At 46.0% G+C, this 26,641-nt stretch overlaps 2 protein-coding genes across 9 annotated transcripts in view; one reads left to right on the top strand and one right to left on the bottom strand.

Annotated features, from left to right (window-relative positions):
- The first annotated feature begins 774 nt into the window (after positions 1 to 774).
- MPG (N-methylpurine DNA glycosylase) lies at positions 775 to 16,175 on the top strand. 2 transcript variants are annotated; one of them, XM_082772826.1, is made up of 5 exons: positions 775 to 842; positions 3,864 to 4,008; positions 4,621 to 4,846; positions 8,013 to 8,217; positions 14,226 to 16,175. In XM_082772826.1, exons 3-5 carry the CDS (start codon positions 4,625 to 4,627, stop codon positions 14,618 to 14,620), a joined length of 822 nt encoding a protein of 273 aa, XP_082628952.1. In that variant the 5' UTR covers positions 775 to 842; positions 3,864 to 4,008; positions 4,621 to 4,624; the 3' UTR covers positions 14,621 to 16,175. The 2 variants fall into 2 exon arrangements, with proteins under 2 accessions (XP_082628952.1, XP_082628951.1); XM_082772825.1 differs by having other exon boundaries at positions 3,864 to 4,012.
- Positions 16,176 to 16,209: 34 nt separating this feature from the next.
- The window catches only part of NPRL3 (NPR3 like, GATOR1 complex subunit), a 50,868-nt gene continuing 40,436 nt past the window's right edge, over positions 16,210 to 26,641 (bottom strand). For all 7 annotated transcript variants that reach the window (XM_082772708.1, XM_082772709.1, XM_082772710.1 and 4 more), the window contains 3 exons: positions 25,510 to 25,699; positions 24,186 to 24,378; positions 16,210 to 17,940 (listed from right to left, as the gene is read on the bottom strand). In XM_082772708.1, coding sequence (XP_082628834.1) covers positions 17,775 to 17,940; positions 24,186 to 24,378; positions 25,510 to 25,699 — 549 coding nt within the window. In that variant the 3' untranslated portion in view covers positions 16,210 to 17,774. The remainder of the gene's footprint in view (positions 17,941 to 24,185; positions 24,379 to 25,509; positions 25,700 to 26,641) is intronic.

Below are 26,641 nucleotides of genomic sequence, written 5' to 3'. Positions count from 1 at the left end.
TCCATTTTAATTAAAGTCGTAGAGATCTATGCTGTATAAACAGGAAATAAATACATTTTGATCAATCAGACCTTTCCTAGTACCTTTTATGCAAACACTTGTTTATGAATCCATAGGCCTGTGTCTCTCCAGAAAGCGGTGAGGTAAATCTTATTTTGACCCTGTTTTGACCATACGCTCCATCTGGGTAAAAGCCAAAGCCAAGAATCTTCTTCTGCAGGCCAGACGCTTGTTATTCAGAGAACTGAGGGAGTAATTAATGCAGCTTTCTATGAAGTCAGCTTGTGACCATTCGCATTCTCTGGAACATATATTCACCCTTCTATTTCATTTTTCTGGGTGTTACTAACATGAAGCAGCAACACGTCAGAAAGTCCATGTTGAAAACCAGGAAGAGTTCAAAGATGTGCTACAAAGCCACCTGCGGCCCATAAAGGAATGACAACGAAAGATCAAGCAAGCTCAGAGAAAGGGTTGCAAATCGACTTGATTGTGGACCATCACCACCTACACCGTGAGAAGACGGCAATAAATAAATAAATAAATAAATAAATAAATAAAATAGAGGCCTTTTTAAGAGAGCCTGGTGCCTGGACACAGGAGACAGTGAGGTAAGGCCAAAAATCATGGCCTGCGGGCACACAGACGGGCTCCGGAGCCCACCGCCGTCCCCTCAGCCCTTCTCCCCCTCAGCAGCCCGGCCCCTCACGGCCGCGTATGGCGGGCGGGCGGCGGCCTCACCGGGAGGCGGTGCCCGGCAGCGGCCCGGCCCAGCCCGGCTCGGCCCGGCCCGGCCCGGCGGCACCGCGGGACAGGGGGCGGCACGGCGCGGCCCCGGCCAGGTGCGTGTGCGGCGGGGCCGGGCGGGCTGGAGGCCGCCGCCGGGCCCACCCCGGGCGGGCTGCGGGGCCGGGGCTGCCCCCCGGGGCCGCCTCCGCCTCAGCCGGGGCCCGGCGCCAGCGTGCGCGGCCTGGAGGCGTCGGGAGGACGGGGCTGCCCCGTGAGGCCCGACCGCGGCGGCTGGGCGGGGAGCGGGGTGCTGGCAGCCCCCGGTGCTGCTGCGGGAACGGCTCCTGCGCCTCAGGGGTCCCGCAGCACAAGGGACGAACGCTTCCCGGTGTGTCTGGCCACCGAGCTCCCAGGAAAAGGAGCTCTTGGAGCTGTCTTCACGGTCACCAGTGGTGTTTATTTCAGGCTACTGTGTCGAAACATCCCTTTCTGATGCTATAAAAGCTATTTTCTGTGCTTCCTGGCTCTAAGGTGTTGCAAAGGCCATATAATGAATTGAGGGGGAAACAGCATCCCCGTGCTGTGAATGCAGCTGGGGCGAAAGAGGCGTGATAGCTGATAAAACAAAGCATAAATGGATGGCTGCCTTTGGAAGATGGGTGCGCAGTGATCCCCATCTCCTGTCCTGACACCTTCTGTTCTGCAGAGCCTCCTGGGGCCTTTTTATACATAACAAAATGCACAGATAATCAAATCAGTCAGCGATGCTCCAGAGATCTTGGAAGATCTTCGAAGATTTCACAGCTAAATGCTGGAAGGCCAACTGCTCTACAGATGTGTGCGTGCCAAAAAGAAAAAAAAAAAAAAAAAAAGTGGTATGAATTAGGCCCTATAAGGAGGGGAAATACCCAGTCTACACGAAATGTGCTGCTAATCTGTTTTGGAAAATGGAGGCTTTTCTAAATAAGAATGCTGTGTTAGAATCAAGGCTACTGTGGCATGAAAGGGACCGTGTTCATGCTTTACTCGTTCATGTCTATGTCTGACTCATATTTTCACAGCCTCTACAATAAGTGGGGATTTGCTCGATTACTGGAAGTGTCTTTTTATAGGAGAAACTTTAGCTTTTGTTCCTGTATTACATCATCAGATGTTTTTTGTCTCATTGCCACTAGCAGGCTGGTTTTGTCCCATACAGCATATGATCCCAAGCTGTGCGGGAAATTGACCTCTCTCCTCAGATCCTTCATTGTTTACGTAGAGCCTGAAGACTTTGGGGGTTTTGAAAATGTTCATTACTGTGGTGGACATCACGTCAGCTATGTATCTTAACCTGCATTTACAATTGTATCTCAACAGATCATCATCCATTAAGGCTTTGATCAAGTGTTCTGTTTTCTGACTTGAATTATTTAACAATGCCTGGTAATGTAATGCAGAGCACAGACAAATACTCTCTCTCTAACTATAAAGATTAACCCTGAATCACTAAATGTAGGAAAAGTCTTTCCTTTGGTTGAAAATTGAGGAAAGGAACCTTGGAATCCTATTGCTGTTTCTAATGAGAGCTGAAGATGCTGAGGTCTGTGTAGGATCAGCCTGTAGCAATGAAATTACCGGTGCTCTTGGGCTGCCCATGTAGCATGTCTGTGAGAGCACTTGCAGCTTTTAAGAATTGCTTAACTGGAGAGGCAATAGGTGCCAGGCAACTCGGATCCTGTTTCTGATGTTGCGTTCCATAAAAGCACAACTCACCAACTGAGTTAGTGCTCCACACAAACTGGCCATGTTTTCAGCACGTCTTCATGTATTGCTGGTGATCTGTAAGTTCCAGTTAACGCCATCAGAAGAGTCTGGGAGTAGTCTCCAGCGTGAAGCACTCCTTTGATTGACTCTTCAGAAGTATTTCTCTTCTGTCCCTTCCTTCACACAACCCCTTTTCCCATCCACGTCCTCCTTTCTAGGCGGGATTCACGTTTGCAAAGGCCAACAAGCAATTTTGTCTGAGGGAGGTAGGTGACTTCTAATAACAATTTAGAGTTGATACAAAGTGAAAGCAATGGTCCCGAGCAGAATGCTTAGCATGGAGTTGGCCATTCTATGCCAAGTCTCTACCATCACTGAATTATTGCAATAAAGAATTAGATGTTCAGGAAGAAACAAACGTACCATCTTTTTGCAAGTCATGGCACTGTGATTTTCTTACTGCATACCTTTATATGCATGTGTCTCTGCTTCTGAAGAACGTAACAGTACCAGAGAACCCACACTTGTGATTCATTATTGTTTCAGTGCAGGTAAAGGAAACTGTTGCTGATGTCTTTGTGAAAAATATCCAAGCAAGCTACAGATCATTTTTGATGGCAAAAGGTTTTGCAGGCATTTTTAAAAGCTCCTGATCTAGTGGAGAATGAGTGGCAGTAGTTTTACTATGTATATACTTCCCTTGCAGATTCAGCTGTGTGTAGGTCTCTTTCGATTTCCACTTATGTAGGATATTGAACTCTTGCTTTTTTCCCTTGTGTCTAGATTTGGTTGAATTTTAGCATTGGTGAAGCATCTTTTAAAACCTGATGTCACTGCTGTCTCTTATAAAACTTCCTTTTTAAGGCTGACACCTTCCAAATTTAATAAGTGGGTGGGATTTTTTTTAGAGTTTGGTTTCAGCTTTTTGTGTATCTGGTCTTGTTGGAGTACAGGAACAGTGCATTTTTCCCCACTGTTTTTTTAGCCTTTTTGTATAAAAAAGGCTAAATAAAGAGCATTTCCCAAAATGACAATGTCCCAGCTGGGAGACTGGCTTTTGCTAGACCCTGAGAAGAAATAGAAAACTGTAAGCTGTTCCTGAGTAAATGATGCTTTGTTGGTATTATGACCTACAGCTCCAAAATCTCTTAGGCTACCTGGGAGGTTCTGAGCGTCCAGTAAGCACCAGGAGCAGCATACACAACAAAAGGACAGCTCACTTCTGTGTTGTGCTCTGCAGATGTTCCTGCAGTGAAATATCTCCCACCAAAGCTAGTTGGAGTCACGGTGCTAATCCATTGCCCCCAGCTCCCACCTCACGCTGTTAGCCAGCATAGATTTCAAAGAGCTTCATAGAGTGAATTAATAACTTTGTTCTTCTTTGACAGGTGTAAGGACTGCAGCACAGAAAAAGAAACAAACTTTTGAATCTTGCATAGTAAATTGGTGACAAATCTGGAAGAACAATTTTGTCTTATGTAGTTGTCACAAATACATACTGTAGGCTGGAACAGACTGCTCTTCATCCCTTTGGCAGGTGAATTTAAAGCTTATTTTGTGAGGGTCTTAATACAAACATTTTTACAGCATGATAAACAAGTCTGACACTACGTCTGTAAATAGGGCATCTCTCATCTCAACTGTTCTGTGCCCTGTGGAGACTGAGATTGTTGTCCAGCTACATTACTGTATGAAATGATTGATACATCACTTCTCTGAACCTTCTAACTTGGTACAATTTTCAGGGTGTTTGTTTCATATTTTTTTTTGTCTGCTTAACAGATCATCTCCTTTTTTGGAGAACTAACACAGTACTGCTTCGTATTTATTTTCAAATTCTGAATTTCCTAACCTAAAAGCAAACATATTTTTACTGCTACGTAGAACAGAGTTATTTTCTGTCTGGAGTCTTTACAAGATGAAAACTCAAACTGCAGTTTTCTATTTGTGTATCAGCAGAGCCCGGTATTTGCTTAACCTGATGTAGACCTGGCTAAATATGTCACCTGCTTCTGTAGTTTGCCTAAGTTGTCTAACCTTTCAGATTCATTTTGTGGAGAGATGTGTAAAAATCCGTGTGTGTGGACACGAGTTACTTTTAAATAAGCTTTACATCCTCTAATTATGTTTATATCTATTTTCTAGAACTATGCCAAGAAAAAGAAAGCTGTTGGCTGAATTAAGTGCTCTCCAAAGGAGCTCCAGCATTCCTCCCTCTGATGCTTTGGAGAACCTGAACACCACTCCTGATGGGGACTCTTCTCCAAAAAGCAGCAAATATTTTGCAACAGAGAAAAAAAAGTCTTTCCAGCTAGAAGCAGATTTTTTCAGCCAGCCCTGTATTAGTCTGGCCAAATCCTTTCTAGGACAGGTAAGACATTTAGACTGAGATTACTGTGCTGGAGCATGTGCTAGCTAATAATTTAGTGTAAAAGGATGAAATTCTTTTTCTGCAATTTGACCCTAGGGCTTTTCTATTTTAGGAATACTGTTCTCCTCATTCTTTCTCATGCAAAGTTTAGGAAACTAAAGACTGGTAGCTAAATCTATTTTGGATGAAGACATAAAAGTAATTTTTTTAGGTTTAATTTATTGTCACATTTCAGAATTAGTTTATTTTTGTGGCATTTTTCTCACTTATTTTCTGATTTACTGAAACACACTTTATTGTTTGTGGTTTGAAGGTTGCTTGAGGCCAATTTTTTCTTTTCAGGTATTCCTTTATTTGTTTTTGCCCACTCCTGCTTTGTCCACTGGAAAGTAATGCTGTGCAGTCAACATCATTTGCTCCTCTACCTCCATTTTATATCTTAAGATGCTAATAGCATGCCAGGTCCTTGGCCTTTCTTGACCAATAACCACTGTCATAGGGTACTGGAATATTCCGTTCTCACCTGGAAGTACACTATGAAAGTTGTGTCTTTCACGATCTGCTTTTATTTTTGCTGTTCTGCATAACTCAGTATTGTCAGTAGAGATGGGGAGCTTGCTAACAATCACCTTTCCCAGCTTACTAACACAAATACGTGAGGCAACATAAGCCCTAGCATGGAGGCCTCTGGGATGCCACAGTCCCACAGTTAAACTCTGACATGTTATTCCTACCTACAACTACTTGTTCATGAAAGTACCTTCTACCTTATCCCACTGCAGAAATTTTGAGGAATCCATGGACCTTGCTGAAAGCCTTTGGAAATCAGAGTACAGGAGATCACGTGTGTCCCTTCTGCTCAGCAAGTCCTTCAGAAAACCCTCTGGCTCTCTTTATGGGAGGGAGTTCCTCCAGTGTTCTCCCTGTAAAAAGTTCCAGTCTGAGACCTCCTAAACACAACTGCAAAATGTATTTTTAGTTTTACTGCTACAATCTTATCTGAGGCTTTTTTTTTAATACCTTTATTATCTGTAGGGTGAACTCTCTGGGTTCTCATTGGTTTAGATAACTTCAGGAATTTGTTCCACTAACTGTTGTTTTTGGCATGTATTGCCATGTCTAGCTTTGGTTTTACTTTTGAAGGATACTGTCTTGCTTGTAATTGATGCCTTTGCTCTGTTTTTTAACCCTGCTGCTTTTTTTTGTTCTTTCTCAGCTTTTCTCTCAGACGTCATGATGTGTATTTGCTCTTTATAGACTTCCTGCTAGAGGCTTGCCTTTCCTGCTTTGGCCTTTGGCTGCCTCTTTTAAGTTCTTCCTAACAAGCTTCCTCATTTTATGTAGTTTCCCCTTTTTGCTGGTAAGCAATACTGTAATAGATTATTTTTAGACCTGAAAGCTTGTGGAAGGACACTGAACTTTATACTTCATGGCTGAAAGCTCAACAAATTGAACAACTTTGTGAAAGTTGTTTTTCAGAGATGAGCCTTTGGAGGACACTTTGCATTTTGCTCTGGATCACTTTGACAGTTTATATACTGACAGTTGGTGGTATCTAAAAAATATGGTCCATGGCCAATCCTACTGTGGTATTTTCTTAGTCTATATGAAGATACCTGAAATTTTCTTGTACTAGTGCATTTTTTGTTGTCTTGATGATTCCAACATCCTCATGCATTCTGTTGCCCCAGGCAGATGACGTTTTAGTCCCAGTTCCATACTTTTCCTGTTTAGGCCTACAATTACAAACCAGACAAATTCTGTGTTAATTTTAGATTTTCTTTAAAGTATAACTCCCAGTTTCCCGTGATGTAATCTATGGTTTCATTTTGTTACAATTATAACTGCATTGGTAGTTCACTGTTTACTTTTATTGTCTTTGCTCTACCAGATTTTGGAGGTGCCTGCTTTATTAGTATTGCTTATTATTTTAAACTGTTATAACTGTAAATAGTTTGAAGACTGAGGGAAATGCCTGCCTACTCTTAAAATTGTAACTTTACCATTGCATTTCATCATATTAAAAGAAAAATTTGGCCATCTGCGTGTGCTTTTGGGGTGTTCACAGACACCGGTGCTTTTCTGAAGTCACTGTTGTTCACAAAACCAATAAAATGTTGTTTTCAATGATTTGGGAACTGCTGTAGGGAAAATGTGATATATAGGAGTTGCAACATTTAAGACAGACTTCTGGAGCATCTGTACTGGATCAGGTCAATGACTGCATTAACAATCCAGGAAAAAGATTTATTAGGAGGTATGCTTTGTTTCTTGCAAGTCATTCTTGAATTGCTGGTTTTTAAGTATGGAAGCACAGAACATGGTGTAATTAGACCGATGAGACCATAGTGCAGTATTTTATAAACACGAATTAAGTAAAAAAAAAAAAAAAAAAAAAGTTTAGAAATCAGGTCAAAAAAAATGCTGTACAGAGTTTAGTGTTTATTTTTCTAGAGAATCTTTTCACTGTTGTGGTTGTGCTTTTCCCCATCTACTGTGTTTTATTTAAGGAGGTAGCAGCAGTGAAGAACACACTGCAGTAACGAAGATCCTTTGTTGTCTGCCTGAAGCCACTTTCTAGCTCTTCTGCAATTGCCTTCTCCATGGTGTAGAAAATAACCAAAGTATCAGTAGTACTTCTGTCTCTATAGTCACTAGGACTTTTTTGAAACACCTCTAGGAGAGACTATCCAGTCACAGTAGTTATTTAATTATGCTGCTGTCATATTTCTTCTGATCAAAGGAAAACATATTTGTGGTGCTTCAGAGTTGATATTAGTGCTGCTTTTTTGCCTTAAAGCTCTAGCTCTCCTGCAGGGTTGAGGTGGAGAATACAGAAAATAACCACAAAAGAAGCTCTGTGGGCTGTGGAGATTGCTGCTTTGTTGTAGATATGGTCATAAATTTGCTCTGCATGATACTGTAACATCTAGACCCTCCAAGCATTTTGCTGAGTGAACGACAGGTAGGAATTTCTTGTATTGGGATGTGGCCCAGACAGCAGAAACTGAAAGAGTTCTTATTAGCTTACAGACTGAACTCATGGAGGTATAGGAGAGTAGGTTGTACCATCGTGCCCTTTTTTCTGACTTGCTTCTACAACCCTTGTGCTGTGATTGTTTTGTACAGGGGGTTGCTAACTGATGCCCTCTGACCTCTGTTTCAGATTTTAGTTCGCCGACTTCCTGACGGCAGGGAGCTCTGGGGGAGGATCGTTGAAACAGAAGCCTATCTGGGTGGGGAAGATGAAGCTTCCCACTCGAAAGGTGGGAAGCAAACTCAACGAAACGCAGCGATGTTCATGAAACCAGGCACCCTGTACGTGTATCAGATCTACGGGATTTACTTCTGCGTGAATGTTTCCAGCCAAGGTAAGCTGAGGCTGAAAGAGATTTAATGCCTACAGCACGGGTCTGATATTGCAATCTACATTTGCTGTGGTGCAGTCACTCGTGAGTTCCCTATGGACTCTGTGAAGTCAATGACTTGTCATAATCTCTCCTTCGGACCTTAGTTTTGCCATTGTAAATGGTTTGTAGCTGTGGCCAGTGTGTTAGCTTCAGACACTACAAGCAGGGCCCATCTCTGGCTATGCAGTGACCAGCCAGATGGGGTTTTTGTCCCAGCTGGAAGCTCTATGGCTGTTCAGATGCAGAAATAAAGGTCAAGGACTAGAAGGGAATCTGGACAGGATGGAACTTTCAGTTTTGATGACCAGAGCTGCTGCCTTATTCATGTGAGTTGGTGAACTTTGTTCCTTGAAGGTGGTATAAGTAAGTAGCCACTATAGGATCATTTTAGCTGCTTTGCTGTATCTTAAGGAAAAAAAAAAAAATGGAAAAAAAAAAACAGGCTGTTACAGGATCTTTAATCTTCTGTTATTCTCAAGATAATAAAAGCCCTAATCATATGATTCTCCTTTTAACAAGCAGGTGTTGCTTGTAGACCTGTTTTTTGCTTTACTTACAGATGACAGTGTTTGCCTTGCAATAAAGCTATTGGTTAATTAGACACCTTGAAATGGCAGCATGTATTTCTTAGAGTAAACACTTACTTTGTTTGAAAAATCTCAGAAGCTTTTTTCTTTTTCACCATTGCAAAGATAGATCTTAAAAACAAAAACAAATAAAAAAAACTTGCTTGTATATTCCTAATTAGAAAGCAAGTGCTGTCACAGTGACCATTAATCCTCAGGTTTTGGCCTTTGGACAGGAGCCAAGCAGAAAAACAGTGCCAGGTAATACTGTGGGGGAAGAGCCTGACTTCCTAAATGGAAGTCTGGAGTCTGATGGATGAACACATGAATTTCATTATGATGTCTCTGCCAAATCTGTTCAGATAATGAAAGAAGAATGTTTTGTTGTTGTTGTTGTTCAGGATGGGATTCTTAGTGTATGAAATATTAGGAATAATAATTTTTACTTTAAAAAAAAAAAGCTTAGCCTTTGAATTCTAAAAGATTTCTTTGAAATCTGTGCTTTCGGAAATTTTCCCTTATATACCTATGTTTAGTTTTGTAGCAAAACAGTCAATGAGCTCACTGTTTTGATGGAATTTGGAGATTGGGGTCTCTGCTTTTTTTGTGATTATGGCTAACAAAGAATTTATATCCCTCTTCCTAAATAGCTCCAAGCCACACCTTTAAAAGTTAGGCTGTTTGGAAATCTGAAGATTTAGCTGAGCTCTTAGCTTTATTTTTAGTTTCTTATGTTATTTGTGTTGCATTAGGACATTCCCCCATGTGTCTGACAAGACGTTTTGTTCCCTAAGCAATGCCCAAGACAGTGAGTCTCTGCACTAAAGCAAAGAGAGAATTTGTATGAAACAAAAAGATCTGTTAGTAAGTTATTACCTGTCTTTGCCAGGATCTTCCTGTGCTTTAAAAAGAAATGAACTCAGCCTCTGTCTGCTCTGCAGCCTTGATATGGTGTTGTGGGGACACAGAGTCTGAGATGATGTAAGTGTAAGAACAGACCCTGGAAGTATTTGTGTTCCCTGTCTGTTCTTGGGCACCACAGCTGTCAGACCCCTTGCTCTAGAAATGATTTTTCTCTCTTTGAATGTCAGCAGGTACTGCACGATGACTTTTGCATAATCAATTATTCATTTAGGCCTGTTTTGCTATGGCAAGTTGACCGTGAGGTCAGAAGGGAAGCTTTTGATGGTGACCGAGGCCTTTACTTGAGTTTTCTGTACTCTGCAGGATTGGGGTGCAGGAGGAAATGCCCAGCAGATTTTGCTTTGCAGCCTTAGGTTTGCTGCCCCAGCAGTGCCTGCTTTGGTCTTTCCGATCGGGTGGCCACGTTTACCAGCTGGAGTAGCGTGATCTGGCCCTCATGCTGGAAACGCCTGTTCTGTATCCAAATTTCTGTTGTCTCAACCACTGCTTTTCCTCAGCGTTTCTATGCCCCTGCTGAGACCTTGTATTGCTGTAACTGTGCCGGCTCAGGTCATACTGACCAGTTCTGCATTGCTGGCAAGCCCTCGTGCTGCTTCCACAGCAGGGTCCTGATGAGGAAGGGGCGCATTTCAAGAGAGCCACTGGCTGCTGTCCTGCTGCGGCTCAGCTTCCTGAACTGAGCGACCAGAGCGCTGATGTGGAGCTGTTAACTTAATGAAAGCAGCTGTACTTGCCTGGAGGAAGATCAAAGCGCCGTGCTCTCAGTGTTGCCTGTGTTTTGCTACCTTCTTGGCATAGCTGCTACACAGGGCTGTCCCGGACACATGCGCTGTTGGGACCAGGCAAGCAGCACAGGTCAGACTGTTGCAGCAGACAACAGCTAAACTCTGACTTGAATTGTGCAGGCAGCTTTTTGCTTCTTAAACAGCTCAGGATCTAAGACAGTAACATGTGTGCAAGCCTTTATATGCCCCTCTTCCTTGCTGCCCTCTGCGTACCTTCTCAGGAATGAGGTATTTGGCTCTTGAGCCTCTCGCTCTTTAAAGCTCCCTTTTTTCCATATGTAGCCTCGTAGCATTGTCTGTTTTCCTACCACTTGGGACAAACATCTTCTGGTTTTTGTATTTGGTTTATGCGAGACTTCAAGCTCAGCCGTGTCACTCGGGGATAGGAAGAGGCGTGTCACCAGTAGAGCTGTGCTGCCAGAGATGTGTGGCAGAGCAGCTACAAAAGCAAGTTTTACTGCACAACCCACCACCACTGCAGTGTCCTCAACAGTAAGTCCTCAGCCCAATGTGATGCTGCCGACAGATGGCAAAAGCATTTCAGCTGTAGCACGTTGCCTCGCCACATTGAGGCGAGAAGTTGAGGCTGTTTGTGTATTCAGCCAAGTCCACTTGGCTGTGGTTTTGTGTTCATAAAACCGTAACGAGCTGAAGGGTGGTCTCATATTTTCTGTCACAGAGGAAGGGGAAATCTTTGTGTACATCACCAAGAGAAAGCTGAATCGTGGGACTATACTGGAAGGGGCCTTTCCCATTACTGTCAGGACTGGTACTGCCTGAAGCCATGGAGTGTGTCACTGCATTGTGTTTTTGGAGAAATCATAAAAGATAGAGGAAGAAAAGTTTATAGAAAAATATAACCAATGTCCTTCAGTGTGCATGAATCCTACCGCGAATCTTGGCAACAGCAGAATAATCTTAGCACAAAGAGCCTTCCCAAGGGCTAAGAGGGATGCTGGGCTTCCCTTGCTTCAGGAAGACAATAAATGCCAGTCAAGCTTCTCTTTGACTTTGCTGTGATTATTTTTTTTTTCCTCAGGCATTTGCCAATGTGAGCATTTTGCTGCCAGATCTGAAATAATCTCGTGTAAAATCAGGATCCTGGTGATTCTCTACCCAGGCCCAGGGTCACACAGGGTGGACTTCTCCCTAACTTTTGGATCCTAGACCAGGACTTTGAAGGAAGTGCTTTGAGAGCAGTGAGTCAGATGGGTGGAGAGAGGAGAAAACGTCTCTACAGCAGCCAGGAGCTGTTTCCAAGAATGAGAGCTGGAGTTGATCCAGGGAGGGAGAAGCAAGCTGCACAGCGCGGGTGTGGGACTTCATTATCATTTCATGATTTCTAGCTGCCCAGGGAGAGAATTGGCCTCTGCATTGCTGCCAGACCCCAGCTTTTAGTTCTAAACTCTGCTCGGTACACAGAGTGACTCTGTGAGGCATGGGAGGTAAATACACTGTCTCTGGACAGGAGCAGAGGACCCGAGCTGCGCTGATGGTGTGGCGGTGGCAGTGTCTGTCAGGCTGGTGCTGAAGCCAGGTGACCCCACGAGCTCGCAGTGGCAGGCTGCAGGAAGGGAAGAAGGAAGGCTCAAGCACTCTGGCAGGCAGGTGGTGAGCCAGGATTCAGGTACTATTTGGTAGTTAAAGTAAAACTTCTGATACGCAAATACACTCAGAGGGTCCTGAGTGCCAGCCTGCGGGCTGGGAGGGCAGAGAAAGCAGTAGCTCATCAAGGCATCCCTGCACTCATATCCTGCCTGCTGGCTGTTCCCAAAGCTCTCGTGGTGTTGCTCTCACGCTCAGGGGCTGCTGGCTTGGAGCAGAGCAGGGTCTGTATTGCACACAGCTAGGAAGAGCTGGAAAACTTCCTAGTGGAAACGTACAAAGAGCAGCCAGAGACAAGTGCCAGGTACACCCTGCCACTGCTGTGCGGGTGCTTTGGAGCACCTGGAGTTTCTCTGAGGGCTTGTCTTTCTTCACATGAGCTCCCAAGGACTTGCTTTAATTCACATGTAACCACAGTTTCCACTTGCATTTGTGATGGATGAAGGCAAGTAGTGTAATTAGCAGCTCCTCGGAATCCCACAGTTGTTCCTGGTGAGTGAGGCAGCATCCCAACATGAAGGATGTTTCTGTTTGCACGGATGAAAAGCAGAATTAGGACATGGAGCATGTTCTTAAAAATCTAAAATGAGCTTTGAGCTCTAAATCAGTGTCAGAGAGGGAAACAGCTTTTGGCTGCTAGATTAGCATCAGTCCCCTTCCTTAGAGAAGGGAGTGTTTGGAAACAGATTGCGGACAGCTGTTGGAATTAAGTCTGTTTATTTCACTGAGCTGCACTGGGGGCGGTGGGGGTTCTGTGCAGGTTCAAGGCAAGAGGCACACCTTGCAAAAGCAAGAATCAGGCCTTCAGTTTATAGGTTCATTGGGAACCCAGGAGAGCGGTTTGTTATGGGCCTTGTACAAAATGTGAGAGGGCTTCTATTTTTGGAAACTGCAGGTCCCTAGGGATCTGGTGGGCTACAGAAGAGCCTTTGCCAGGCTTGAGCATGGCTCCAGATGTTTGAGGCTGGAGAGGGAGAGGAGATTCTTGTGGAGCAGCATCACCAGAGCGCAGATGCTGGAGAGGAGGAATGTCGTGGGCGGCCCCAGCACAACGGGTGCTGTGTGGGGCAGCACACAGATCGCATTGCCAGGCTCTCAGCTCGCCCACTCAAGGTCATGAGAAGACCTTCCCTGCTCCCCAGTGGAAAATATCAAGGAAGTATTTATGTCCCACTTCAGCTGGATAGCCTCCTTGCAGGGGAGTTTCTCTGCTCAGAGCTGTAGCTTTGCTTCACTGTCCCCAAAATGAGGGGGAGCTCCAAAAGCTCCCGACAGGGTGACAAATCGCATTTGAGAAGAGAATGGCAGCTTTCTGCCCTCCTCGTCGCAGGTGGACCATCTCTGCAGAAGGGATGCTCCCAGCGCCGTGCAGCCCCTGCCTGCCCCAGGACCCCATCCTGCGAGAGCTTCCCTGGCACAAGGATTCGGATCGCACTCCTCTGCAGTTCCCCAAAGCCACGTTTGTCCCACCCACACCTCAGACGGGGCGCTGGCGTTGGGAACGCCTCCATCCCAAGCTCCCTCAGCGGTAGCCCAGGCTGCTCCCAGTGCCTGCTGCTGCCTGCCAGGAGGCTTTGTCCAGTGTCACCCCACAAGCTGTCTCTTTCTGTTGGCAGCATCCACACTCATTCCTCCTCTCCTTTGTTAGCTGGAGATCTTATAATCAGAGTTTATTATAAATCCACTGGGTTTGGGAGCAGCTTCAGATAGCTATGCCAAAACTGAACCATATGTGTATTTATTCCCGAACATTGTGCTGACAGAAGAAAAACCTCTTGTCCTCTGGCAAGCCTTGGAGCAGCAGTGAGACCTGGGAACATCAAGAAGTGGGGTAAAGGAAGAGCAAATCAGCTCTGGTGAATCAAGGACACAGAGTTAGGGGACTCCAGATATTCAGGATAGGCAAGGGAATGCACTGACCATGGGTTAGCAGCTGATTTGGTGACAGCCTGGGAGAAGTAGAGGCCCTGTGGCTGGTGCTGCAGGCAATTGAAATAGAAATGAAGAGCTTCCACTGGCCTTGGGGCTGAGCACGGAGATGCTTTTGACAAACAAGCCTGTACTAACATGTGGTTCTTGTTCCGCACAGGGGAAGGCGCTGCTGTCTTACTTCGTTCTTTGGAGCCTCTTCGGGGTTTAGATGCGATGAGAGAGCTGCGCGGTGCTGCCAGGAAAGGACCTGCAAAGCCACTGAAGGACTGGCAGCTGTGTAACGGGCCCTCCAAGCTCTGCCAAGCATTTGGGATTGATAAGGCTTTTGACCAAAGGGACCTGACCCAAGATGCAGCCATCTGGATGGTGCCTGGACATGAACTACCAGGGGAGCAGGACGTGGTAGCCACAACCAGGATTGGTGTTGGCAACAGGGGAGAATGGTCACATAAACCTCTCAGGTTTTATTTACGAGGAAATAAATTTGTAAGTGTTGTAGACAAGAAAATAGAGAGAGAGATGGCAGTAAGGGGACCCTCCCCTTGCAGCTGATGAGTCTTGCGGGTGTGCCACCAACCAGGACTTGATCGGTGCTCTGTATGAGAGCCTCAAGCTCCGCTGCAGCAGCAGCAAGGACAGCTTGTAGGTTTTTAACAATAAACGTACTTTATCACAATGAAGACAGCAAGGTGGAATTTTGTTTGGGGAGGCAGATGGGCATGGCTCTCCCAGCCAAAACGGAGGTTGGTTTTGAGCACTGAAGGGCACTGGAGGCATTGTGAACAGATCCAGGCTCTGGTAAGGTGGGTGACTGGTGAAGGCTCATGCTGCTGGCCTGCTGTGCTGCTGCCCAGAAGAAGCTTCCCACTTGGCATCTTCTGGGGAATAGCCAACAGACTGGATGGCAGCAGGGCTGACGGAAGGGAGGAGAGAGCTGTGGGTGATCAGCCTGGAGGAGCGGAGGTAAAAGAAGAATCTTACTGTCGCCTACAACTACCTAGTGGGAGGCTGTAGAGAGGGCAGAGCCAGAGTTCTGTCAGAGGTACACAGGGGCAGGATGAGAGGTAATGAGCACAAGCTAGTAAACAGGAAATTCTCATTAGCTACATGGAAAACTTTTTTGCCATGAGGGTGGTCAAACACTGGAACAGGAGCCCAGAGGAGCTGTGAGCAATCTGTCCTGGGAGGCATTCAAACCTCCTCTAGACAAGCTCCTGCGTGACCTAACCAGACGCATTCTCTTTGAGCAGAGATTTGGACAAGAGCCCCTGTTCAATCTATAACCCCAGTCTATAAAGTCCATCTTTTTTTTGTTTATTTTTCCTGCTGCTTTTGAGACCAGTTCAAAACTTACGAGTGTGTGAGCCTCAACACAGAGAAAGCACCAATGCTGAGGCTTCTGCTTCGCAGCACTGCAACCTGCCACGAGGTACGGGGTGTGTGTGTGTTTGCACTTAGGATTCAGGGCAAAACCCACAGAACTGCAGCCCTGCTGGCAGTTTGCCTTGGAGATACGGCACCAAGCCATGCAGCCAGGCCAAACAATTGCCTGGGTCTCAGGATTTAGTGGCCACCAGCCAGTGTTAGGAACCTCTGTGCCACAGCGTTGCTGCAACTTCCCCTGCGGAGAGCTGCACCCTGCCTTCCCGTGCCATGACCGTGGGGTGGGAGGGCGAGGGAGCGCTGTGCTGCACTCAGCCACAGCTTGCACAAATGCTGCTGCAGGGCTGGTGCCAATGTGCCCTGCTGACCTTGGGCAGGATTTGTCTTTTCACCTGCCAGCCAGGCACAGCTGGGTGATGGCCAGCAGCCTGTGGGCCCCTTTAGGTCCGGTGCTCACCTGTGTCCCCGGGCTTGGGCCCGGGTGACCACATCCCATCAGTGAGGTGTGGCACTTGGCTTCAGCTAGCAGTCTGTGTCAGCATCATCCCTGTGACCACAAACGGAGATGACAGGGATTCCTCTCCACCTTCAGGATTCACATGCAAGAAAAAGTTCAAGTTTCCAACTCCCCCATCACATGAGAAGACTCTTACCCTGCTCCTCCAAAGGGGCTTAGTTATGCCCAGCTCATTAACGCCCCGAGATGCATTTGCTGGGGACTGGATGGGCCCTGCAGCAACAGGAGGGGCCCTTCTAGCTCAGGCATCGCTTTTGTCCTTCTGTAACATCCTTGCTTGCAGCTGCAGGGGGTGATGCACAAAAGGGCCTGGCATGAAGTAGCTGTCATCAGGTATCCAGCACGCTGTGGGCCCTGGGCTCCCTCGGTGCAGCTGCGCCCTGCTGGTGGTGGCTATGCTGGGCAACACGTTTTTCACCCCTGCCGTGTGGGCAAGTGAAGCCGCTCTCACATTCCTGCAGCTCTGGGGAGAAGTTCAAGCTTGTGTGTGTGGTCTGTGTGGTATACAGGAAGGTCTTCAAGAGGAGCCTGGTGGTCTGTACACACCGCATGTCCCTGGAAGCCACCACCACGGAAGCAAAAGTTGCCCCTGCGCCCTTTCCTGGATGCACAGCACAGAGCTGTAGGGGTGCCCGGGAGCTCAGTATCTCCTAGCCCCGGCCCCTGGGTCTTCTCTGCCTTCACCCATGCAGCAGCTGGAGCTCAGCGTTGGCCTTAGGGGAAGAGGTAAAACGGGCACTTTGCTGCAGCTGATGGCAGAATGTCCCTGCCTTGCTGTCGCCTTGGACCCCGCCACGGTGAGCAGCTGTGGGGAGCTGCTCAAGCGTTGCTGAACTGGGTAAGGAAGCACAGCCACGTACAGCCCTGTGTGTTGGTTTTCAGCTGGATGGCTTTAACCCACGCCAGCTCCCTCGTCTGCTGCCCTGCAGCTGCAGCGGTGCTTGCAGGGAGGGGAACGGAGCCACAAACTAGGCCCCAGAGGGGCAAGCAGCAGCCTGCAGCTTTGTGGAACAAATACAGCCAAGCACCTGCAGTATGGCCAGACAATTTCAGTCCTGCTCTGTAACCAAGCTCCTCCTGCCCCAGTCAAAAACAGATCTGCAAATCTGCAAACAGGCTGCCTTGTGACAACAGGGTCCCCACAGACACTTAGTAATAGGGATACTGGGAAGAGGAAGCAGCAAGCCATAACAAAGCAAGTCATTTTCATTCATGAAACTGTTTACTTGTGATACTTTGCATTCTTAGTTATGTCCCCACTGCTGCCAGATAACGATGATCAGACAGAATTCCTCGGCACCCAGGGACATGTCCCTAAAAGCCAGGCCAACTCTGCTCTGCCCTTGAGCAGAGGCCAAGCACGGTCTGCCGTGGGGAGAGGCTGCCCACGAACAGTGCCCACGGCTAAATGACCCAGCGGTCACACTGCCGGAGAGCAGAAAAAGCATTTCTGCTGCAAAACATCCACCCAAATGTACTGTCAGTAACACTGCCGTTAAAAATCTTCTTGGACCACACTTACAAGCCCTGGTAAAGGAGTAGGAAAACAGTGACCCAGCAGCTCCCCTGCTGTGCAGGTGGCACGGCAGGAATCCAAGCTGAGCAAGCACACGCTGTCCTGCAGCAGGCCCCAGAGCCCTTCACATAGACTGGCCTCAGCTGTAACCGCAGGATGAAGATGGGAAATGGAGGCACGAAGGGAGAGAACCTGCTCTGTGTCATGTGGCAAGAAGGAATTGAATTCATCTCTTATGTTTTAAGCATCTCCTAGAACATCAAGCGTGTGGCAGGTTTTTGCCAGTAGAGTCATTTTAAGACTGACTGGAAAACTGAAATCACCGGGTCCTCGTGGCTGGTCACTACCAGCACACTGCGGAATTTGTCAAACAGCATCAGCAGCTGGGAGCGACGCATGTTCTCGTTGTACATGATCTCCTCCAAATGGTGTCGTCCTCGGAAATAGTGCAGCAGCCTGCAGGGAAAGAGAACAAGGGAGGCATGTGGGCCAAAAGCAAGTGGATGCAGCAAGACTCGATATTGCCACCCTCAAGGTCTCCCCTCCGATGGAATGCAAATCAGAAGACACCTGGCTTGTGTCCCTCATTTACATGAAAAGTGAGTTGAGTGAAATCTGTGCCTATCTTAGACATGCCTAGTGCATAAGTCCCCCGGGAGAGCAGTACAGGGGACATCACCCACTAAATTCTCATTTACGTGTGCAATTTCCATCACACTTACTTCGCTTCAGCAGTGCCCAGCTGTTCTAACGGCTACCCTGCTCCCGTGTTGCCCTCATCACTACATCACACGGCAGCTAGACTGTAATGAGGAAATGCAGCCTGGGGGTTTTGCAGAGGCTCTCCTTGTATCGAAAAGTTTCCTGGCCTAGGGCATTTCCTGAGACTGTCAGTAGTTTTAACTCCAGAAAACACAGAACCACAAGTGCCAACAAGCCCTGAAAGCAAGAAGTGACAGATTTACTTCTGCAGTCTCTTAGCTGGATCTACAGTGTGCTTGTCACAGCTCTGCAGCAGCAGTCTAGGTAACTACAGTTTAGACTTAAGAGGCTATTTTCCTCCAGAGCAGTCCAAGTGGCTTGGTAACTACAGGTCACGCACTCCTGAGGTTTGGTTAGCTTGGGGTGGGTGAAGTGGTTGCAATAGGGAGATGGCAATTTTGGCCAGAATCACCACAAAGAAGGCCTGGGAATTACGAAGTCCTGAAAGAGCCCCTAAACCCTGGCTCTAAGCTAAAGCCACAGCAACTACTTGCATGGCCAGTCCTTGTTAGTCAGTACAGATACCGCTTGGCTGGGCACCACCATACTGCACAGACATCAGCTCACCTCAGCACTGCACAGTCACAGCAGGGTCAAAGACTAACTGTGGGCTTTGCACTGCATGATGGCATCCCTGATGGCAGAGAAGCTGCTGCTCCCCCAAGACTCCTCAGAGCACAACCACCAAGCCAGCCCTTCAGATATAGCTCAGGTTTGCTGCACAGCCTCTTAATTGTCTTAACAACCTCCCAAATGAAGGAACCATGCTGCACGTCACTCAAAGTACTCCCACTAGCCAAGGCCCAAACACATATGCCAGAGTCATTTCTCCAGTTAAACATAAAGATGTGCATCTCCATGTGTTATACATCACATGCTCTGCTCTGGAATTCATCAGCTTTTGCTCATGTTTCCATACCCATCTGCAGTTTAGGAACATACTGGGCTGCTGCTTTATGCCAACTGACGGTAAAAATGAGTGGAGATGACAAGATCTGTTTTCCAGTTCATTCATACCGTCCTCATGCAGGAACAGCCCCTGAAAGATGCCAAATATCCCTTAGAGCATTCCTGCCTGTATTCAGGTGATGGCAGGATGGGGCCTCTCCTGCTTTCACTGAAGGACTGAAGCTTGCCTGGTTGTCTTCTGCTCTTCAGGCTGGGCACTCCAGTCACCTCACCACCCTTCATGGACACCTGGAAAGGAGTCTGTATGCAACGAGCCTCCCTTCATCACATCCTCCATGTACACCACACACACGTGGTTTTAAGCTATCCGTCACCTCCAGTCTCCTGATGTTTCTCTTTGCTCCCCATCTTGCCGCATTGCTCATATCACCCTCCTCATGCTCCCTGGCCACGGGTAAGCTCATTGCCTCATCCCTGCAGGCAGCCCAGGGGTGTGCAGTTCCCCAGCAAAACGAGCACGCAGTGCAAGCACAACACACTGCACGCTCCCTTCTGCTTTGATGTACATCTGCCAGCTCTCACGTTGGCACCGTTACGCAGAACATAATTGCTAAGTCTGAAATGCAAACAAACAACGGGCTCCAGTCATATTTACATTTCCCCTATCAGTGGAGTGCATTGGCCTCCTGCAGTATCTCCCAACGGGCATTTAAATTAGGCTAATCAGCTTCCTTCCCCCAGTCGATGGTAACCAGCACGCTGAGAAGTGGCCATTAGCAGGCAAAGCGGGGGGTTGTGTGCCTCAAAAATGCACCATTGCCTGAAGTATTAATGGTAATTTTTGAAAACACTGATTTTGGATTTTTTTCTTTTCATGCTCACATTTTAGCTAGCAGGGGGATTAGCATTCCTTTCTTTCTAAAAATGACTACCTATCACTTCTACCAGATTCTTCCCCCAGAAGGACTGCTTTCTAGAATTCTCCATTTCATTTTGGCCAATTTATTTGCTGTGATTTTCCAAGCTGAATCAAATGCTGTCTAGCCTTGTCTGGGCACTGTGTTGCTATCTGTCCCTGGCCAAAGCTCCTCCTCCCCTAACCTGTGTCACTGCTCAAAAAAACACTTTAAAGATTTTTAAAGCTCCGTATTCCCTCCCTCCTACAAAGCTGCTCACAGTGACTGTCCAAACTCTCAACCCCTGGCACAACTGACTTCTGTGTGGATGATTGCAACCTGGTTTTCAACAGCTATGCAACCTAAGTAGGAGTTTTCCAATAAATACATCCGTCCTATATTCAAAAAGAGTCTGGATTTGTAACTGGTCAAGAGGAAATAGTTTCCATTCCAATAAAAGCTAGAGAGGATATTAAAGAATATCACAAAAACGCTGGCTGGAAGTCACCTCCAAGGCCTAGTCCAGCCTCCTGTCCCAGCTGGACTATTGCCAACGCTGCAGATTTTTCTGCCCAAGCTCTGTAACTCTCCAAGGGCAGTGATCCTCCCACATAGCTGGGTAATCTGTCCTGGGCAGCATCGCCCTCCTGGAGAAGTTTTCCCTAATGTCCAAATAGAATCTACCAAGCTGCAACTTGGTGCTGCTGCCCCTCGTTTAACTGAGGAGAGTTTGGCTCCATCATCTGCTGTAGCTGCCCTCCAAAGTGCTGCAGGCAGGCATTGGATCCCCCTCAGCCTCCACTCTGCTGGCCTGAATAAGCCCCATCTGAATGAGCCTCCCCACCTGCCCCATGCCCCAGACCCAGCCCAGCAGCCAGCACGGGCCCTTCACCTTCACCAAGCTCTTCATGACCCAGGGGGAGGAGAGAGAGGGAAACGAGACAGTTTTCCAGGTGCAGCACCAGATAGAAAGGAATAATTTCTTTCAGTCTGATGGCCGCTCTCCCCCACTAATGTATCATTTGTCTCTAACAAAATAATAAGGACATATCCATGGACAACAAGCTCAGGCGTGTGCACCACAGGAGTCAGTGGTCAGGCTTGGTGAGCCCCACGCTTTGCTCCTGGTTCCCGTCTGTCCTGACTGACCCGAGCCCAGTAACTCTGCGCTGGGCTCCTTCACGCGTGCATGCACCCGTGTCCATGTGCATGCCTGCAAGCCAGAGCTCTGGGAAATGCCTCGCTTCATCTGTCCCAGGCAACTCCTACCTGGAAAATACAGCAATTAAAGGAGGAGTGAACAGAAAGCTCATTTTGCTGTTACACAGGGATAAACCACTAGCACAGGCAGGGCAGAGGGAAGTGCCCGGTACGATGGCATGTCGTTAAACACTGCCCCACAGAAGGGTTACAACAAGCACCCTCATTTACAGCTCCAATGAAGGCAGGCACTATCTTCACATTGTCAGGCAGTGAACATTTATGGGACCCAAAGAGGACATAAGATGGCAGTTCTGAGAATAACACTGCATTTGGGTCCCTCTGAAGCTGCACAACTATGTCTGTTGACAGATGTGTGCTTCCAGGTCCAGATGCAGTGATGGAAGATTATTTCTTTCCATTGCTCATCACTGTCCTCCCTGCCTCCCCGTTCAAGTTACCAGAGCTGCCCTGCTATCAGCACTGTGGTGGTACAGCAGTTCCCTAAACTGCTTCAGACAAAAAAAAAAAAGATATCTCAGGTTAGTCATTCAAATAAAATTAGCTTATATCTAGCCAAAGAGATAACCTTTCCAACACTTCTTGAAGATGGAGCAGAACTGTCCACAGCTTAATAACACCTACGAATATTCCTCTATGGAGTAAAGGACCTCTATTTCTCAATCTAAGAGTAAGAAAAAATCCCAAAAGTGACTCTACACCCATGGCTTGGGAGAGAAGCCTCAAACTGTCTTTAAAAGCACTGCTTGATGTGCATTGAGGAACACTTTATATACATTACTGAAGATCTAGCACAAAAAGAGCTTTTTTCCTTCTCAAGTGTAGTTCTGGAAGGACAATGCCATCCCTCCCCCAGCAACACCTATGGAAACAACTTGGATTTGAATTCCGATTCCATGCTATGAGGATTAATGCAGCCAATGCTAAAGCCAAGCTCCCATATCCCTTATTTCCCCCTTAAGGTTTCTGCCTTGCAAATACTGGCTTTGCATAGTAATGGACAGGCACAAGTTCTTTCTGGCATCTGTTTAATGAATAACAGGAGTTCAGAGGCATAGACACATGAAAATATATCAGGCTGAACTTTACTGCTATACTGAAAATAGACCATCCCTTCGTGCACACACAAAACTATACTTAGAAGGTCAGTTACAGTATATTTAGTGCACTAACTATGCATTTATAGTAGGAATTTGTTCTGGTAGGCAGCTGATACAGCACAGCTATTTGCTGTAGCACAGCTCTCATTAGGCTGTTATTCTTAAAGACGAAGCGAAAAGCAGACCTGATGCAGTAACCTCTGCTGGGGTAATGAGGAGGATCAGATCATTCACTGCAGTGGCTTCTCCACAATTATTTATACTTTTACTAAGAGCCACATGCTCACCCAGACACTCATCTCTAATGGTTTACAGGACAAAATGAGAGAAAATACATGCACGACCTCCAAGTTGCGGTGTCTCATAAAATCACAAGTAACCAAGAGCATCTTGTATAAACATTGCTATTTTTACACTCTAGCATCCTACCCACAGGACCAATCTATTTACTCTACCTCCTCTCTTTCTCACTGCTGACTTAAGAGTGAGTTATGGTTGTCAATTCAATCTACAGTGGAATGGAAATTAACATTTTGCAGATGCTCAGCATGGCTTTGCTAAAGAACCTAGTGCATGGACAAACTGCAAAATACACATCATTAAGACAGCTGCCTGATTACGGCAGCTGATTTTCTGATGAAACTGAAGTCATTTTTGGCATCTGCAATTCAAAAGCTTTCAAATTGTTGCTTTATCCAGATGAAAGAAGTGACAGAGAAGCAATAATGAGATCCTTTCCTCTCTCCAGGATAATTAGGAATCTGCATTGCCACTAAACTCACCCGAAGTGTCCCCCACAAATTCTTTCTTAAGATACTACCAATTATGATTTTTACTTTTCTTTCTCACAGGTTTTATAACCACTTATCTGGTAATGAAGCTGCAAACTTCATCACAGATAAGAAAAGCAACTTCTTGCCAATACAGTTTCTGTAGGCTACTTGACTGTATCCATCCTAGGGTGAAAACCATGTTTTCAGGGATGACCACTTGAATTTGTGAAGTATGGAAAATGTTACAGAACTTGCCCCAGGTGGTTTTCTGCTCTGCAAGTATGAAAAACAGTGAAAGCTGCATTCCAGTGATGCCACTGTGTTTTGAAATGCTCAGGAAAGGAAAAATTTCCCCCCTACCATTTTCACAGATAGCTGGTTAGGAAGTCATTCTGCTTTTGACCATATGCAGAACCACACCTTGTGTATTTTTGTTGTGTTGAAATTTGTAACAACAAAACTGGGTGCTACTAATCACACAACATAGTGACTTTAACTTCTAGAGCTAACTAACCTACTCAAATAAGCAGCTTATCTCAGCAAAACTGTCCTTGAAACCTTTGTAAGCTGTTCTGTAGAAGTATTCAGGCTGACTTTGTCTCTGATGCTTTTTTCTTTGTCTCATATTTACATGTAGTTTAGAAATCTTAAAATAAAGACTATCTGGCTTGAAAATACTAACACAAAATGTGTCAGTATGAATAAGTCTTTGTTTTGCATACCCAGATTTTTTTTTTAGGCTATGCTATTATATCTACCATGGACACAGGAAAACTGGTAGGTAAACAGTGATGGTTGGACAACAGGGTCTTATGTCCTGATGCTCCTTCATACATGGAGAATTTTGTTAATAGGTGTTCTTGTGACATACATATTAGTTTTTGTCAAAAACTGTATGAAATAGTTATAAAGGAAACAAAATCAAAACAATTTATCTTCCAAAATGCCAAGCTAATGGTATTTGCTTCGAGTCCATGCCTATCCTTCAATAAAACAGTAAGGATAAGAAAAAAAAATTATGCTCTGTACTCATTTCCTACCTTGCAAACATGCGAAGATCTTCTGGATTTTGGGCAGCAGGGACATTGAGGATAGCTTCCCGCTCGTGTTCCAACAAGCTTGCTAGGAGATTCTCTGTCATCCTTTTATTTAGGGGTGAGTCCCCACCAGGTATCAACTCAGCACTGGAATTGTCCATGCTAGGACTTGTCAGAGTCATGTCATCACTACTAGCTATCAGGGGATGAGAGAAAAGAGACAGAATGTTTACATTCCTCAGCATAATAACATAAAGATTATCAATTCAGGTCATTTCTGTGCGGTCTTTCCAAACAATCTCCTCAAATCTGTAGAAAGTGGCTCTGGAAATGCTACATGTATCTGCAACTAGTGATATGACAGCACAGGAATTTTCTCAGTTGGAAAGTCAAATATTTCAACAGCGTCATCAATTTATGTGGGAAACTACTTCTGGAGACCATAAACAGTCCATAAAAACACTTGAAAAGAAAATTCCCAGCCAGCTCTGCTGGAATACCATGAAGTGGTAACATGAAAAGCCTAACAACACAGAAGGTGGGAGCAAGCAGAAAGGCCAAGAAGCAATATCCTCTTGTGAGTGAGACAAAATAAGCAGAGCGCAAACTTATCAAACTCACGTTCCAAGATTTCTGCCCTAACTCATGAGTTCTGTAAAGCTGAAGGTTGCACAGAGTATCAATCCTGATTTCCAGCCACAGTGCTGTTCAGCGTTCTGAGAATGCTGTTCATGACAGCACAGGCAGGCACATTTAGGGATTTCTGTGTTGTATCTTCTTTACTCTTTGAGAAAATGCTTTCCTAGAATCACTCTGAAGAATGGCACTAAGGAAATTAAATACGTCAGGAAAGAGAAATCAACCATTTGTGAGACTGACAGCCAGCTTGGTATTTTCTGCATGCTGCTCTACAGCCCACAGAAATTAATGCTGTTTAAAACAATTTTTCACAATTTTCTTCCTCTCCTGATAACAAGAGCTCATGCAGTAACAGCAGTGCAACCAAAGGTCCTTCATGGTTACTCTTTAGCACAGCAAGGAAGTAGAAATTTGCTTGGGAAAAATGCACTGAAGTACCTCTGATAAATATTAAAATATTTGACATAACCAAATGAGAACTTGACAAATTAAAAATACCTACTTGTTTATAAAAACAAGAATTTAAGCCCTTAAGACTTTCACTAATGCCCAGCTCTAAATTTAAGAAGGGCAATTCATAATTTGCAAGCACTCCAGCAAAAACAAGTTATCTTGATACTAAGGCATCGCTAACAGAAGGTCTAGAAGTTGGCTGTAGTCTGAACAACAGAGAAAAGCTTGCTCATACTTGGAGAGCCAAAGCTGAGAGCATTGGGGGTGCTTAAACTTCGGCCTCCAACTCTGGCAGTAAAGGGCATGTCTTCATCCTGGGCCCGGAAATCCTCCTCATTTGGTGGCACCATCAGACAGACATAAGTGTGAAGCTGAATAAGAAGCCGGTGTTGGAGCATCCATATCACCATTTGAATGAGCTGAGTCTGCAGAGTGAGAAAAGAGACATTATACACCTGTGAAATAAAACACAGGAGAAAAAACAATGCACAAAGCCTAAGAAATCACAACCAGAAATGCTTTCCATGCCAGAGAACAGTTTTATATTTTCTCTGAAACATCAGCCTACACTTTCCATCACAAAAAGGTGACCAGGCACATGTGTGCTCATTACACCCAAAGCATTTGTGTATGTTTAGGCTGTTATCAAACTGCTAATGACCAACACGTCTTTATGCAACACTGGCCAGCACAGCCAGTGCACTCAAACAAACCAACCTTGCCCCCCTGCCAGAGTTTCAGCAGCTGCTATGTTCTAGCAGAGCAGCTGAATGCCCTCACCACACGAAGATTTAGCCATACAGATATGGCCATACCTAATACTTTAGCCATACAACCCCACGTAGAGCTGTTCAGTCCTCTTTTAACAAAAATGTTCGTAGGTGCTAAAAGAAAGAATGATCATCCTTCTGAGAGACACAGGGCACGCGAAACAAATGAGGCAGATGCAGCCCTGATGGCCTAGGCCCAGCAGTGTGAGCCCCGGGATCAGCATGCTGGCTTTTACACAACGCCCACTAAAACCAGTAATCACCAAACGGTTAATCCCAGAGTGGTCAGACCAAAGTTCATCTTCTCCTGGAAAGCCAGGGAGAGGGCAGGGTGACAGGACACAGCTGAAGCAACCAAGACAGGTGCCCACAGGTAGGAGGCTTTTGTCATCAGGTGAGAAATTGTTGCAGAACCATGAGAGACTCTGGGTATCAGAGCCACACCAGGAATCCCTTCCTGCTGCAGAAGTAATGCTGATGGCAGCAGACAACTGGACAAGCAACAGCAGCCTACGGCTGCCAGGGAGTCCCCTCTCAATATGCAGGGTTAATATCGCCCATTTACTCACCATCTCTCCACAATAAGAGGACAGGCCA

This window comes from Aythya marila (genome assembly GCF_965140915.1).
Source record: "Aythya marila genome assembly, chromosome: 15".
NCBI classification, from domain to species: Eukaryota; Metazoa; Chordata; class Aves; order Anseriformes; family Anatidae; genus Aythya; species Aythya marila.
Note: the sequence above shows the minus strand (reverse complement) of the source record. Positions and strands in the feature narration are given on the sequence as shown.

Bases quoted from the DNA above. Each gene is read 5' to 3' on its own strand.
- MPG (XM_082772826.1), top strand. From the start codon at position 4,625: ATGCCAAGAAAAAGAAAGCTGTTGGCTGAATTAAGTGCTCTCCAAAGG. The intron at 4,847-8,012 runs GTAAGACATTTA...CCTCTGTTTCAG, and splicing joins CCAAATCCTTTCTAGGACAG to ATTTTAGTTCGCCGACTTCC. The intron at 8,218-14,225 runs GTAAGCTGAGGC...TGTTCCGCACAG, and splicing joins CGTGAATGTTTCCAGCCAAG to GGGAAGGCGCTGCTGTCTTA.